The 17,355-nt window shown below is 39.5% G+C and overlaps 1 protein-coding gene across 1 annotated transcript in view; it reads right to left on the bottom strand.

The window, feature by feature from the left end:
* ARSB (arylsulfatase B) overlaps nt 1-17,355 on the bottom strand; it is a 211,053-nt gene that overhangs the window by 61,308 nt on the left and 132,390 nt on the right. Inside the window, exon 6 of the mRNA XM_011959357.1 lies at nt 1,793-1,863. Coding sequence (XP_011814747.1) covers nt 1,793-1,863 — 71 coding nt within the window. The remainder of the gene's footprint in view (nt 1-1,792; nt 1,864-17,355) is intronic.

Raw genomic sequence — 17,355 nt, 5'->3', positions numbered from 1 at the left:
CGATCTCCTGACCTTGTGATCCGCTCGTCTCGGCCTCCCAAAGTGCTGGGATTACAGGCTTGAGCCACCGCACCCAGCCTAATATTATCCTTTCACCAAATAATAAATCTATAATATTGTATGCATATAATACATAGGTGTACTAAGTCTTCAAAATCGGATGTGCGTATTCTACTCACAGCACATCTCAATCCACAGTTAGCCACATTTTAAGTACCCAACAGCCACATGTGGCCTGTGGCTACCATACTGGACAGCACAAATCTAGACTGTTCTTATAGTCCTTAGGGCTCAAACCTTCCCCTTGCCTCTCTCATTGACATGGATTTACTCCAAAAGAAACAGAAATTTCTCCATGACGTAGCCATTCTCGCCTGTCTCAGGGCCCTTTCCTGTCCAGGTCTTAATGTATCCACTTGGTCTTTATTGCATCTCAACTCTCCAATTGTCTACTGAGTCATCAAAAAATCATTACTGAGCGCCTAGCAAGTGCCCAGTATTTGTGTTAACTGACGAGGATAAAAAAATACAAGAGACACTGACTTCCAGGAGCTCTCAGCTTGGAAATGCAGGCACAAACACGAACACATGAGGGATGGTATATGGGGACACACGCACACAGGAAGGAGTGACTGCTTCTTCTGGGGCTCTGGAAAGCATTCACAGAGGGGACATGGGGCCGGGTTTTTAAGGGATGAGAGAGACTGTAGAGAGGTAGGGAAAACGTGTTTCAGGCATAGGGAAAAGCATATTCATGACAGTATGATGACCTGCATGCCTGGAGATAACAAGTGTCTAGGAGATGAGAACATGACAAGGAGTGCCTGGAGTGAGGCTGGCCGGGCAAGTGGGACCTGAGTGCCCGGTGACACATTTAGAATGACTGTGGGGTAATTCTCTGAGCAGGAATCTCTGAGCAAGAATATTTTGTGGCGAGCTATAATACAGTTTGGAAAAAAACAAAGAAGTAAGGACAGCCTGAACTAAGGGGGCAGCAGTATGTCCAGAAAGGAGTGGATGGGAGCCCCCCATATGAATAAGGGAATAGAAGGGCACTGTTTGCAAGATGAGCATTATGATGAAAGCTGGGCAAAGGGTCTAATTGCTAAGGCTTTCTATGCCCAAACTCACAATGCTGAGGGCATTAGGGCCACTCACATGGTATTTATACAGGTCTATTACAGTCCACTGTGATCCGGAAGCACTACATGCATGCCTGCCTGCCCTGAAGGAAATGGTAGGGCTCTTTACAGGTTAATTTAGGCAGGAGGCAGGATCAAGCGGAATCACTTCCAGGACTGCTAGGAAAGTCACACCTGTGACACCCAGCAGGTGTTGGGCAGTACCTGACCGGCCCAATCAGATAATGTGGTTGCTCACACTACGCTGGAACCCAATTGTGGTTTACTGGACTGTGAGTTTTCTGGTAGGCGGCTCTGGAGCTCTCAGGGAAGAACAGGGCAGCAACATGACGTCTACAGTGAGAAGGAGCCTCAGAGATGCCATGAGTTCTTCTTTTGTAAATGGGGAAGGCTGGGGCAGGAAGAGTTTAATGGCTTAAAGGCTAGTAAGTGGCAGAGCAAGAATAGAATTCACCTTTCTTGTTTCATAAGCTGGTGTTCCTTTCACAGCACACTGCCCTCTGAGATGAGTGGAATGTGTGTCCTGAAGAACTGTTTAGCTTTATAGCAACTCAGGAAAAAGAGAAAGCTAGGCTGGAGACACACTAGGTAATCAAACCACCTTGGTGGGCCAATGAGATTTAATCTAGTAGCAATGCACTGGTACTCACACGGCGAAGAGTCCACGAAGTTCGGGTCGATATTATGCAGTAGCTCCATTCTGGGGGATGGGCTTCCTTCACTGGAAAACAATTTTTAAGGGAATGTTAATTTCCTCTCTCTAATGGGCAGGAGTTATTTTAACACTTCCCTTCCTTGTACTTATAGGAAATAACAAACCTGCCAGTTAACAACTCTGTCATGAACTTGGAGGTCTCCACAATCACGGCTGGTGCATCTTCAAGTAGTCATCATTTGTCTATGTGTCAAGCAAACGATGCTATTTAAAAAAAATGATTCTGGGACCCTTTGAAATAAATATTGTGGCCTTATTTAAACATGACCATTTTTTTACACCAGAGAAATGAGAACTCAAGTCACCTTATGTAGACTTCAGACGGAACACTTATAAGTAAATGAAGAAACTGCATCTGCCAAAGTGGTGGCACCAATATTACAGATGGAACATGCCTCTTAAAGAGTAACCTACATCAGAAAAATTAATGTCCTCCACGTCCAAATTTGCAACATGGATCTTAGATTTAATATAAATACATGAGAAATACCTAGATCTCTTTAAGGCTTTAAAAAAATGCATACACACAAATACAATCAACCACCTACATTTGTGCAGAAAAGTGACTTGGAGATCGCTTAGTTCAACCCCCTTTTCTTACAAATGATGAAGGTACATAGTAAGTTATTGGTAGAATATTGGGTTGTGTGACTCTCAAAGCAGTGTTCTTAAAAAATTGAGAGCACAAACATCACCAGATGTATGTAGGGAGCACATTAAGCACCCAGGTCATTTTGCTAGTATAGACTCAGCCTTACGGAAGTAGCTAAAAACAATGTAAATCATTGAGGGCGTATTGAGGACTCCCTGATCCAATACAGTTCAGCTAAGTACTAAAGGTTGCAAAGTACTGTTAACACCACAGGATTCATACATAATCTAAATAATCAATAAGGCTCTTGACGTAACCAAGACATGGTTTCACGTGTCCCAATGTCCACACCCCAAACTCACAGCTAGCTGTTTATAGCAGTGGTTTGAGATTTCAATACCCAATACAATTTCAAAATCTCTGGGTTGTGATTCACAACTTTGTATTTGCCAAGTAAGGAAATATAAAAACAAATCTTAATTAATTTAAAGCAAAACAAAATAACAAACTTCAACTACCATCACCATTATGTTATAAAATAAACAGCAAAAAAGGTAGGAAAGACACGATCTCAGACTAAACGACACCTCCTTAAACTAAGCATATTTAACTTTAGTATTGTATAAGATGTCATTGCCCCCCTCTACTCCATAAAACACAGTGATCAGAGAGAGTGGAAGGGAGATACTCAGGGGTGCCCACGGTCCTGGGACAGCAGTGGCAGCACTGCAGGGATGGGGTGAGGCATATTTCCCAGGATCTTTCTCTTCTCATTTTCTTTTGGAGGCACTTAACTGCCTGAATATCCTGGAGACTATCAACCAGTCCAAAATGCCAGGAACTAGAGCTTGATCCCAGAAGCCCAGAAGCTCTGAATGGAAGTAGCAATGATATGTAAAGAAAATGGTAAATATGAGAAAATCTAAATAGAATGATGATGATGTCTAATTTGTGGACTTAAAACCAAGCAAGTAAGCCGGGTACAATGGCTCATGCCTATAATCCCAGCACTTTGGGAGGCTGAGATGGGAGGATCCCTTGAGGCCAGCCAGGAGTTTGAGACAAGCTTGGGCAACATACTGAGACCCGGTCTGTACTACCACTACTACTACTAATAATAATTTGAGCATGGTGGTGTATGCCTGTAGTCCCAGCAACTCAGGAGGCTAGGCGAGAGGATCCCTTGAGCCCAGGAGTTCAAGGCTCTAGTGAGCTATGATCACACCACTACACTCCAGCCTGGATGACAAAGTGAGACTCTGTCGTAAAACAAACAAACAAATAAAACCAAGCAAACAGAGTTAAAATCCTGGAAAATAATAGCAAGCAAGGAAAGGAAATCAGAATGAAAGCCTTTTAAAGTCTTTATATTGTTTGGAAGTGGGGTAAAGCTACTGATTAAATTTAGATTTAGCTAACTAAAACTTTTGTGTTAAAATTTTAGGGCAACTATTAAAAATAAAGGCTTTTTCTGGACTATAGGGTGAAAACTCAAAAATTTCAGGGCCAATATATTAATATATAACTACTCATCTTTAAAAGTAGAGCTCACTGTAATACCCCCAAACATTAGGCACAGTTAAAGAAAAATATTTTCCTAATAACTTTAGAGACAGTTTATATACATATTCTTCATTCATGACATTTTTTCATTATTCAGAAGAGTCACAGGTATTTTAAATACGAAAATTTAATAGGATGAGATGATTTTTTGAAACCACAGGTTGTATATAATCCTAGTTGACTGTTTGTTAGGGAAAATCTTCATAGGCAGAATCATTGTGATGCAAACAGGAGCCAAACCCTCCAACTATCTTCAGTATGTTGTGATTCTACTTTTCAAATGCACGCATCAGAATATTTTCATAAGGATGTGGTTAGAGATATGGGCCAAGAAAACACAATATGTGACAAGTGATTGAAACAATGACCAAACACCATTAGGGACTTCCCGAGGGGGAGGTAGAGAGGGACTGTGGGTTTCCATTAATAGTTAACACGTTATAACACAGATTCAATTAAGTAATTATACCCCCCCCCCCACCACACACACACACATCAACTCAAGAAGGTACAGAAACTGCATGGTTAATTTCAGTGCAGACACGGGTAAAATGTACTGATACTGCAACCAAGAAGGTGGGTTCAAGTCACCTGGAGAAGACAATCTGGGGGCATGGGACAGAAATGGAGCTTGTGGGAAGGAGGGGAAGGGGTGGGTGACGAATTGGGAAATCTCAAAGCTAACTCTGCAAGCCTCATAATTTTGCCTAGGAGATATTTTAGAGTCATAATTTTGAAAAGACCAGTAAATGGCAGAGACAATGGTCATTAGAGAGACGTGGCCGATTGTTGGGGAGGAGAATCCTCAGGGCTGAACGCCACATACAGGAAGAGCATGCCCCAGACCCTGCGCAGGGCCCACTGTCTACTGAGGAGTTAACATTTCCCCAGACCGAAGAAGCTGGACATGGGTACACAGCTTGGGAAGAAATGTTCACCACCATATTAATAAACTTTCTCTTTATAAATTCAGACAGGAAAGTTCAGTAAATACCCACATGTTTTCAGCGTAATTTTAAAACCCTCTTAAGAACCCACAGATTCTTGGCCACTTAAATTTGAGTAGTCTCCAATAATATATGAAAGATCCCCCTCTTGCATTTAGAAGGAAAACGCCTGGTGTGTGGTGGGTTGTTTTTAGTTTTCCTTTTTTTTTTTTTTTTTTTTTTAGGGCAAAGGTTTTCCATTGTTGTCTCACTCCCATCCCTTCCTCACTTCTCTGGACATTTTTGACATCAATAATCTTCGCTTTCTTATGCATGTTCCTCTATCCTTCTGTTAAAAACAAAGTAAGAAAGTTTTATTAACCATCTTATTTGCCATTAAGTATCCTGTTTTTTACAGTACACATTCTCAAATTTTGCTGCACATTAGAATCACCTGGGAAGCTTTTAAACCCCAGATGCACAGGCTGCATCTCATACCCCTAAGATCGCTGGCGGTGGAACCCAGGCGTCAGTACTTTTGGACTCTAGGTGATTCCAATGTGCAGCCAAGCGTGGGAACCGCTGCTCCTAAGCAATGCTTCCCAAACTTTAACATACATATGAATCATCTGGGGAGCTTGTTAAACTGTGGATCCTGATGTACTTGAACTGAATGGGGCCCAATAATCTGCATTTCTAGCAGTTTCCCAGGTGATATTGATGCTGCTGATCTCAGGACCACACTTGTAGTATCATGGTTTGAGGAAGTCTCCCGGAGTCCTTCCACATGGGATCTCAACTCTTTTGGAGTCTCTTAAATTAAAAACTTATTTGGATTAGGGCTGATTCAAACATAATGAGTCTCAACCTTGGCTGCACAATGCAATCACCTGGAGAACTCTTAAAAAACATTGATGCATAGGTTCAATCCCAGGAGATTGAGTTCATTGGTCTGAGTTTCAGCATCAGCATAAAGATTTATAAAAGTACTCAAACTTAGCTTTATTGAAGTATAATTTTAAAACCATACAATCACCCATTTAAAATGCACAGTTAAATGTTTTTGGTATATTCACATGGTTGCACAATCATCAACAGTCTAATTTTAGAGCATTTTTATCCTCCCCAAAGAAATATCGTACCCATTAGCAGTCATTCTTCATTTTCTACTCCACTCCCCTCCCGAGCCCTAGCCAATCGTTAATCTGTCTCTGCAGATTTGCTTATTCTGGACATTTCATATAACTGGAACCATACAATACGTGGCCTTTTGTGACTGGTTTCTTTCACTTAGCGTAATGTTTTCAAAGTCATCGATGTGGTAGTATGCATCAAATATTTCATTCCTTTATATGGTTGAATAATATCCCATTGTTTGAAGATATCACATTTTCTTTACCTATTTAGTTGGTTAATATTTGGACTGTTTTCACTATTTGGCTATTATGAATAATCCTACTATGAACATTCATGTACAAGTTTTTGTGTGGGCATTTGTTTTCGTATCTCTTGGGTCTGTAACTAGGAGTGGAATTGCTGGGTCATATGGTAACTCTGAAACATTTTGAGGTCTTGCCAATTTTCCAAAGCAGCTGCACCATTTCACACTCTCACCAGGAATAATAAGTGTTTCAATTTCTCCACATCTTTGACAACACTTATTAATGCGTCTTTTTGAACGTAGCCATTCTAGTTGGTGTAAAGTGATATCTCATTGTGATTTGATTTGCATTTTCCTAATAATTAATGATGTTGAGGATCTTTTCATGTATGTATTTGCCATTTATATATCTTCTTTGGAGAAATGTCTATTCAGATCATTTGCTCATATTTTATTTGTCTTTCTATGGTTGAGTGGCATGAATTCTTTATATATTCTATTTGCAAGTCCCTTATCAGATACGTGATTTGCTAATATTTTCTCCTATTCTGTGGGTTGACTTTTCCCTTCCTTGAGAACATCATTTTGAGAATAAAAGTTTGCATTATGATGTAGTTCAACTTATGTATTTTCTCTTGTGTTGCTTTTATCTAAGAAACTACTGTCTGACCCAAGCTCACAAAGCTTTACTCCTGAGTTTTATTCTGAGAGTTTTATAGTTTTAGTTTTTACATGTAGGTCTATGATCCATTTTAAGTTAATTTTTTTTTTTTTTTTTTTTTTGAGACGGAGTCTCGCTCTGTGGCCCAGGCTGGAGTGCAGTGGCCGGATCTCAGCTCACTGCAAGCTCCGCCTCCCGGGTTCACACCATTCTCCTGCCTCAGCCTCCCGAGTAGCTGGGACTACAGGCGCCAGCCACCTCGCCCGGCTAGCTTTTTGTATTTTTTAGTAGAGACGGGGTTTCACCGTGTTAGCCAGGATGGTCTCGAACTCCTGACCTCGTGATCCGCCCGTCTCGGCCTCCCAAAGTGCTGGGATTACAGGCTTGAGCCACCACGCCCGGCCCCCTAAGTTAATTTTTGTGTATGCTGTGAGGTAGAGATCCAACTTCATTTTCTTTTTTTTGCTTTTATTATGTTTAATTGACACATATATATAAATATTTATGGGCTACAGTATATTTCAAGATATGTGTACAATGTGTAATGATAAGTCTGTAATTAGCATAACCATCACCTCAAATATTTATCATTTCTCTGTGTTGAGAACATTCAAAATTCACTCTTGAAGCTATTCAAAAATATATAATAAATTGTTGTTAATTGTAGTCACCCTATAGTGCTATAGAGCACTAGAACTTATTCCTCCTATTTAACTGTACTTTTATATCCATTAACTAACCTTTGGCTATTCTCCTCTCCCCTACCCTTCCCATCCCCCAGGAAAAACACTACTCTACCCTCTACTTCTATGAGATCAACGTTTTTTAGCTTCCATGTATGAGAACATGTGGTATTTATCTTTCTGTGCCTGGCTTATTTCACTTAACATAACGACCTTTAGTTTCATCCATGTTACTGTGAATGGTAGGATTTCATTTTGTTTTATGGCTAAAGAGTATTCCATTGTGTATATATACCATATTTTCTTCATTCACCCGCTGATGGACTCTTAAGTTGATTCTATATCTTGGGTGTTGTGAATAGTACTGCAATAAATATGGGAGTGCACATATCTCCTTGATATACTGATTTCATTTCCTTTGCATATATACCCCGTAATGGGATTGCTGGATTATATGATAGTTCTATTTTTAGTTTTTTGAGGAGTCTTCATATTGTTTTCCACAATGGCTAGATTTATTTGCAGTCTCACTAATGGTGGATAAGAGTTCCCCTTTCTCTACAACCTTGCCAGGATCTGTTATTTTTTAACTTTTTGATAATGGTCATTCTAACCGGGTTGAGATGATATCTCATTGTGGTTTTAAATTTGCATTCTCTCATGATTAGTGATGTTGAACATTTTAAAAAATAAATCTACTAGCCATTTGTATTTCTTATTTTGAGAGATGTCTATTCAGCTCATTTAACCATTTTTAAACTGGATTATTTGGGGGGTTTTTCTGTTGAATTGTTTCAGTTCCTTATATATTCTGGATATTAATCCTTTGTTGAATGAAGAGTTAGCAAATATTTTCTCCCATTATGCAGGCTGTCTTTTCTTTCTGTTGATTGTTTCCTTTGCTGTGCAGAAGATTTTAGTTTGATATAATCCCATTTGTCTCTTTTTGCTTTTGTTGTCTGTGCCTTTGAGGTCTTCTCCATAAAATCTTTGCCCAGACCAATGTTCTGAAGCATTTCTCCAATGTTTTCTTTCAGGAGTTTCATAGCTTCACGTCTTATATTTAAGTCATTAACCTATTTTGAGTTGACTTTTATATATGGTAAGAGACAGGGGTTTGGTTTCATTTTTATGCATGCAGATATCCAATTTTCCCAGCACCATTTATTGAAAAGACTCTCTCTTCCTCAATAAATGTTCTTGGTGCCTTTGTCAAGAATCAGTAGGCTATAAATACACGAATTTATTTGTAAGTTCTCTATTTTGTTCCATTGGTATACGAATCTGTTTTTACACAAGTAACATGCTGTATTGGTTACTATAGCTTTGTAGTATGTTTTGAAACCTGGCAGTGTGATGCCTCCAACTTCGTTCTTTTCACTCAGGATTGCTTTGGCTATAGGGTCTTTTGTGGGTCCATACAAATTCGAGGATTTTTAAACTTCTGTTGAGAATGTTATTGATATTTAGATAGGGATTGCATTGACTCTGTAGACTGCTTTCGGTAGTAAGATCATTTTCACAATATGTATTCTACAAATCTATGAATACGAGATATCTTTTCATTTTTTGTGTGTTCTCTTCTGCTAGTTTGTTGCTGGCATATAGAAATGCTACTGATTTCCATATGTTGATTCTGTATCCTGCAACTTTACTGAATTTGTTTATCAGTTGCAAGAGTTTTTTGGTAGAGCTTTTAGGGTTTTCTACATATACGATGATATCATCTGCAAACAGGGACAATTTGACATCCTCCTTTCCAATTTGGAGGCCCTTTATTTCTTTCTATTGCCTTATTGCTCTCGCTAGGACTTCCATTACATTGTTGAACAAAAGTGGTGAAAGTGAGCATCGTTGTCTTGTTTCAGATGTTAGGGGAAAGGCTGGCAACTTTTTCCCATTCAGTGTGATGTTTGCTATGGACTTATGATACACGGCCTTTATTGTGTTGAGGTGTGGTCCTTCTGTACCTAATTAGTTGAGTGTTTTGATTATGAAGGGATGTTGAATTGTATCAAATCCTTTTTATGTAACTATTGAGATGATCATACGGTTTTTATATTTCACTCTGTTGATGTGATGTATCATGTTTATGGATTTGTATATGTTGAACCATTCTTGCAACTTTGGCATAAATTCCACTTGATCGTGGTGAATGGTCTTTTAAATTTATTTTTATTTATTTATTTTTAGTTTTTGAGATGGGGTCTCATTTTGTTGCCCAGACTGGAGTACAGTGGCTTGATCATGGCTCATTGCAGTCTCAATCTCCCAGACTCAAGCCATCCTCCCATCTCAGCCTCCCTAGTACCTGGGCTATAGGAGCACGCAACCATGCCTGGCTAATTTTTACATTTTTTGCAGAGATGGGATCTCCCTGTGTTGCCCAGGCTGGTCTTGAACTCCTGGGTTCAAGTGATCCTCCTCCTGCCTTGGCCTCCCAAAGCACTAGGATTACAGGCATGAGCCACCACACCCGGCCGTGACCAATCTTTTTAATGTGTTGCTGGATTCAGTTTGCTAGCATTTTGTTGAGGCTTTGTGCATCTATGTTCATTGGGGATACTGGCCTAAAGTTTTCTTTTCTTGTTGTATCCCTGTCTGGTTTTGGTATCAGCATAATGCTGGTCTTGTGGAATAAGTTTAGAAGAAGTACCTTCTCTTCAATTTTCTGGAAGAGTTTGAGAAGAATTGTTATTAGTTCTTTAAATGTTTTGTAGAATTCTGAAGCAATGAAGTAATCAGGTCCTGGGATTTTCTTTGATGGGAGACTTTTTATTATAAGATTCAATCTCATTACTTATAATTGGTCTATTGAAGTTTCCTATTTCTTCTTGGTTCAATCTTGGCAGGTTGTATGTATACATGAATTTATCCATTTCCACTAGATTTTCCAATTTGTTGGCATATAGTTGTTCATAATAGTCTCTCATGATCACTTGTATTTCTATGGTATCAGTTGCAACGTCTCCTTTTTTGTTTGTGATTTTATTTGGACCGTTTACATTCTTGATTCATCTAGCTAATTATTTGTCAGTTTTATTACTTGTTCCAAAAAACAACTTTTCATTTCATTGATCTTTTTGTATTTTTTTAGTGTGAATTTTGTTTATTTCTGTTTTCATCATTATTTCTTTTCTTCTACTAATTTTGGATTTGGCTTCTTCTTGCTTTTCTAGTTCCTTGAGATGCATTGCTAGGCTGCTTATTGGAAATCTTTCTAGTTTTTGGATGTAGGCATCTATTGCTATACTTTTTCCTTTTAACACTGCTTTTGCTGTATCCCATAGGGTTTTGATATGCTGTATTTCTATTTTCATTTGTTTTAAGACCTTTAAAATTTTCCTTCTTAATTTCTTTATTGACCCATTGACCATTCAGGATCATGTTTAATTTCCATTTCCATGTGTTTGTACAGTTTCAAAAGTTCCTCTTGTTATTGGTTTCATTGTGGTCAGGAAAGATATTTGAGATCATTGCAGTTTGGTGGCTTTCTGTAGTAACAAGGTTTTAGTCTTTTCTCTTTCTCCTTTATGCATCTGCTCTACCAGTGAGTTTTACACTTGTGTATGTTTTCATGAGAATGATTATCATCTTTTCTCTTCCAGATATAGGACTCACTTGAGTGTTTTTTGTAAAGCTAGTCTAGTGGTGATGAATTCCTTCAGTTTTTGTTTGTCTGGGAGACTTTCTTTCTCCCTCATTTCTGAAGGGTAGATTTTCTGGGCATCCCATTCTTAGCTGACCATTTTTTTCCTTTGGTACTTTGAATACGTCATCCACTTCCCTCCCGGCTTGTCAGGTTTCTGCAGAGAAATATGCTGTACCCTAGAATGACAGAACACAATTGTTATTCGGGCCCTGGAAGACAAGGAGCAGCACGGCAATGACTCCACTCACCAGAGAGAGGGGTGTCTCAGCAGCTCAGACTTCAGGAGGCTAGTACAGCCCCAGGAAGGAAGGACACTAGAGTTGTTTGGCCTGCAGGATGGGGTGTCTCAGCTCAGCCACTGCTCGGTTTCCCTGGGACAAAGGATACCATGTCACGCAGCCCTGGGATTTACAGCTATTCAGCTCAGCCAGGGCACCAATTTCCCAGAGAGTAATGTGTGATTTCAGCTTGAGTCCAGGAGGTATGACTGTCCTGAGTGGACCAGGCACCATTTCCCTAGGATGCAGCGTGCCGCTTTGACTTAGGCACTGGAGGGGCATGATTTCTCTGAGCAGTCAAAGTACTGTTTTCCCAGGAATCAGGACACTGCTTCAGCTCTGGCCTGAGGAGGAAAGGGTGGTGGGAGGTGCAGCAGCTCCACCTCTGCTTGGCCCCACAGGGAAGCACAAAACAGTTGCTCGACTTGGGGATGTCAGGCCATTGGGCTGGGGCAGTTCATCAGTGGCTTAGCCTCAGGGATGAAAGAGAGCCATGCATACTTGCCCCCAGAGCAAGACACACCCAGCCATAGTTCCAAGTCCAAGATGGCATAGCACGGGAGCTATGTGGGCCACAGGGTGTGGGTCATAGTGTCGGCTCCTTCTCTGGGGGGAACACAGACATGTGGACTTCAGGCAGCTCCCTCAGCTAGGCTTAGTGTGTGTGAGGACTGCAGGGGACCCCAGTGCTCAGGTCTCTAGGTATCCACGGTGTTGATGGGGCTGCTGGGATCCTTTTGTTTACCTCCTTGCAGTAGGGAGACATTCCTCCTAGTCCATTCCCAGTTGCTTCCAGTTGGCGTTAGGGTAATGGAGGCCTGGCATTTCTTCCCATTCTCTATGTGGCCATCCCAAGTTTCTGTGCTCACCAGGGTATCTGTTACTTCTCTTGTGCACTGCTGTGCTCCTCCTCAGTTATTTTCATTAAAATTAAGTTGTTTATTCATTGTTCTGTCTGTCTTTTTGAGGGAGAAGAGGACTAGGGTCTTCTAGTCCACCATCTGGCTGATGTCATGCTTCTTCAACTTCATTCTTCTGCATGTGGATAGCCAGTTATCCCAGCACCGTTTTTGGAAGGACTGTTTTTTCCCAATGGAACTATCTTGGCACCCTCATCAAAAATGCAATCTGATTGTAACACACATCTAAGATTAAGAATCACTGCTCTCCGGCCTTGTTATAGAGGTCACCATATGTGATTACATGTTCCAAATTCTTGATCTTTTTCTATAGAGCAAAAGATGGGTGTCTAGCTTTTAGGACATTTAGGTAAGAAGTCCACATATAATGATAATGACTTCTCCTTGAAAAAAAAGTCCTGGTTTCCCAGAAAGTATCTTAAGAAATCTGTTGATAACTTCCTATAATCAATATCTTAATATATGCCATATAGGAATATTAGTACCTTGAACACAAAGCTTTATCAAAATGACACAATTTCTTCCACAAAGGTGTGTATACCAAAGTGGTTTGGAGAAAAAGTATATGTTGTATGTTCATAACACAGTTTCAGCAGTTCATCAGTGGCTTAGCCTCAGGGATGAAAGAGAGCCATGCATACTTGCCCCCAGAGCAAGACACACCCAGCCATAGTTCCAAGTCCAAGATGGCATAGCACGGGAGCTATGTGGGCCACAGGGTGTGGGTCATAGTGTCAGCTCCTTCTTGGGATCGCTTGTGATCTTGCAGAATAAATAGTGGCCCTATCAGAACCATAAAGTGGTTGTGAGGTTGATTATTGCTATACTATCATCATGTGTTAGCTTCTATCTTCTATATGTCTCTCTCTCTACACACACACACACACACACACACACACACACACGTATTCATTTTTAGGTAATGCTACAAATACTATAGTATTCCAGGATTCTTCTGTACATCATACAGATCCAAAGTTTCATTTCCATACAATCATCAGAAAATGAACTTTCCTCCTGACCAATTTCTGAAGACATCACTCTCTCATAAGAAGTATAGCATTGTCTTTGGGAGCAAAGCCTTTCAGGGTGTGCATCCCAACTCCAGCAATTACTGGCTATATAAACTTGGGTGTTGTTTTTCTCATTAGCAGAATCTAGATGGAAGTACCTATCTTATAGAGTTGTTATGAGAATTGCATGAGGCAACAAAACCCCTTTTACTGTAAAGCATAGATCCGGATTCTGCAGATGTGGAAATAATATAACCACAAAGACTATGACCTGGGACACAGACACAAGAATAATATGAACATAAAACGAAACATTAATATTCCTACCTATTCTTCTCGCTGGCAAGGGCTCCCTTTATGAAACACACTGGGGTAGATATAACTTTAATTTCTAAGACACTTTATGATGTTCTCTCTGATACAAGAATCTCTTTTTAGAAAAATATCAGTGTCAATATAGTCAAGTCACACAGTCTACTCATTGTTAAAAATATATATATTGCAATCTGTTATCTAGGTATTTTCCTTATTTTTTGGTTTTGGCAGATGGTATCGTTTAGCTGCATAAGCAACACTGTCTTTATTAGACTGTTGATTTTATTTGTGACTTAAAAATCTCTAAATAATGACTGATGGTGTTAATGATAAATGGTTTTACAATAATCACACAAGTTTATGAAATGTCCTGGTTTTAGGTGAACCAAGGTAATGGGTGTTTTTATGACAGCAAATACTTGGGCTCCAGGCTGATAGGAACAAAGCAGAGTTCTCTAATTAGCTTCTTTAAGGTAGGCACCCATGGGACGGTTCAAGGATTGCCACCATACAATGTTTACCCCCATCCCAGCCCATATTAATAGCTATGGCAGTAAGTAGACAAAGACCTATGTGAAGAAAATAACAGAACTATCTTGTTTACCATTTGCCACTTAGTGATGAAGACCTACCTCTAAACCGGTGAAGCTGACATGTTTTACCCATGCCTATAACAACCAAACTAGTTATTCTGGGGTTTTGTTTGTTTTGGCCAGGCTAGTTTGGATAACAGTAGCTTGTATTGATAGAACATTTTTTTATGTGCAACACACCATCTGAAATGCTTTACATGTATCATTTCATTCAACCCTCAGCACTGTGAGGTAGAGACAAGCTTGGCATGGCACGGTGAAGTCACTTACACAATCACGTGGTTGAGCAGGTAATAGGGCTGGGTTTGACACTCAGGCAGACGGACCCCCAAATCCCTTCTGTAACCACTATGCTAAATCCTCTGTGCAGTGAAATATACACATGGCCTCCGTGTCTCCTTGAATGTATAGTGTTACCATTCATTTGGTTTATTTTTAAGGCTCCATAAACAAATATCTCTATTAACTGCAAATGCTTCTATTAATAACAGTTCATCATTTTTCTTCACCCTCTTCTCTTGAAAACTTATAAAGTCGTATATCATTGTCTCTGATGAAATTTTCAGTATTCTGTTTAAATTTATCCCACATTTCACATTTTCTAGAGTATTTTTACTTACAAAAACAGGGCAAGGAGACAGCCACTGACCAGTGACCAGTTTCCAATATGCTATAAATATTTTCTAAAAGTCTACAGTTTCAGACACTGAGATCACAGCACTGTCCATTTATAAATAGTTTCCAGTTTTTGATTTTCATTTTCCTACTAGTTGAAGGGTGGGGCAACAAAGCATTTCCCATAAATAAATGAAATGCTATTACATTCCATATTTCTTTTACCACTAACTGCTGACCATCTGTCATAAAAGACACACCCTGAAAGGCAGTATCAAATTTTTAGAAATAGCAATGACAATACTTTCTGAGAAGAAATTTTGAAGGAAAAAAAAAACACACCCCAGTTATGAATGAAAACACTGACCAAGACATCCACAGGGTAATGGCCAACCTGTTAACCCTTTGTAAGCACCATCATCATTGTTATCATCTTCACTCCCAGCTACTGAGTTCTTACAATGTTCCAGCCATGGTGCTAAATGTTTCAAACACACTCACTAAATCCTCACATAGGTGTCTACAGGATAGGCTGTTATTTGTTACATTTGTTACAGATAAATGTAACTATTACTACATTTTACACAAGGAAATCAATGCTTAAAGATTGCACAGTAATTAACGGAGGAGACAGGATTTAAACCAGATCTAATCAAAGAGTACCCATTTTTAACCACTATCCCAGTGAAACTCCTTACAGGACTTATTTCCTTTGTTAAGGGTGTGTGTGTATGGGCGGCAGGTGACATTTGGTTTGTGTAAATCCCATGCTTCTTGAAAAGCCATTTCAACATGCAAATATTACCATAAATTAAGAGTATAGGCATGGAAATTAGAAAATGTTGATGAAATTCAGTGAGGAAATCGGTAAGTTGAATTCACTGGGTCTAGAGTTATATATGGAAAGATACTTTTCATGTAGATTTTTATTAAGAAGGCTTATTAAGTTTTTTAAGTAGTCTACTCAAGAAAAAAGTAATATCAAAAATCACTGAATCATACCCTTAATATAATATTTTCCTATTCATTACTGAAAAATAATTGGTAGGACTTCTGGGTTAATGTCAGGATAAACTTCAGGGACTAATATGCCTTTCTTCCAATTTCCATTTTAATATCCACAAAGAATTACAAAAAGATGAAAACTGGCAACAGCATTGGAAACTAAAGAGAAGACCAGATGCCAGAGTCCCAAGGGGATTTTCACTAATGCCAGTGCTGAAGAGATGCACAACATATTCTTGGATTCTGCCACAAGAATCAAAACATGGTCCCAAAGAAAGTAGAAGAAGAGGGATTTGCTTTGCCTCCATCAAATGATGGGACTCAGGGGCTACGCTAAATAAAAAAAAAATGAGTGATGATCTTCCATGAACTGTCCTTAGAGAGGCATCATGGTGCCTCCTCTCACCCCAAACACTGGCTGCTTTCCTCTCTATGTCCACCCCTGCGGCAAGCAGCAGACTAACACAGAAGAGATCAGGCATGAGATGTAGCTTCCTGGAACGTGAAACCACCTAACAAAACAATCTGAAACAACCTCAGAGCACTCCACACCGTGACTGTAGGATAGAAGCCCTTTTATCCAAAAGGTTAGGAAATTACGGAATTAAATAATATAGCATTCCTTAAACATTTAGTTTGAACTTAAAAACATAGATAGTTCCAACTATGTGGTCAATTTTGGAATGAGTGTGACATGGTGCTGAGAAGAATGTATATTCTGTTGATTTGGGGTGGAGAGTTCTGCAGATGTCTATTAGGTCCACTTGGAGCAGAGCTGAGTTCAAGTCCTGGATATCCTTGTTAACCTTCTGTCTCATTTGTTCTGTCTAATGTTGACAGCGGGGTGTTAAACTGTCCCATTATTATTGTGTGGGAGTCTAAGTCTCTTCGTAGGTCTCTAAGAACTTGCTTTATGAATCTGGGTGCTCCTGTATTAGGTGCATATACATTTAGGACAGCTAGCTCTTCTTGTTGATTTGAAGTAAAGCACTCCTCAGCAAATGTAAAAGAACAGAAATTATAACAAACTGTCTCTCAGACCACAGTGCAATTAAATTAGAACTCAGGATTAAGAAACTCTCTCAAAACCACACAACTACATGGAAACTGAATAAGCTGCTCCTGAATGACTACTGGGTAAATAACAAAATGAAGGCAGAAATAAAGATGTTATTTGAAACCAATGAGAACAAAGACACAATATACCAGGATCTCTGGGACACATTTAAAGCAGTGTGTAGAGGGAAATGTATAGCACTAAATGCCCACAAGAGAAAGCAGGAAAGATCTAAAATTGACAC

This window comes from Colobus angolensis, unplaced genomic scaffold (genome assembly GCF_000951035.1).
Source record: "Colobus angolensis palliatus isolate OR3802 unplaced genomic scaffold, Cang.pa_1.0 Scaffold49, whole genome shotgun sequence".
Taxonomy (NCBI): Eukaryota; Metazoa; Chordata; class Mammalia; order Primates; family Cercopithecidae; genus Colobus; species Colobus angolensis.
Note: the sequence above shows the minus strand (reverse complement) of the source record. Positions and strands in the feature narration are given on the sequence as shown.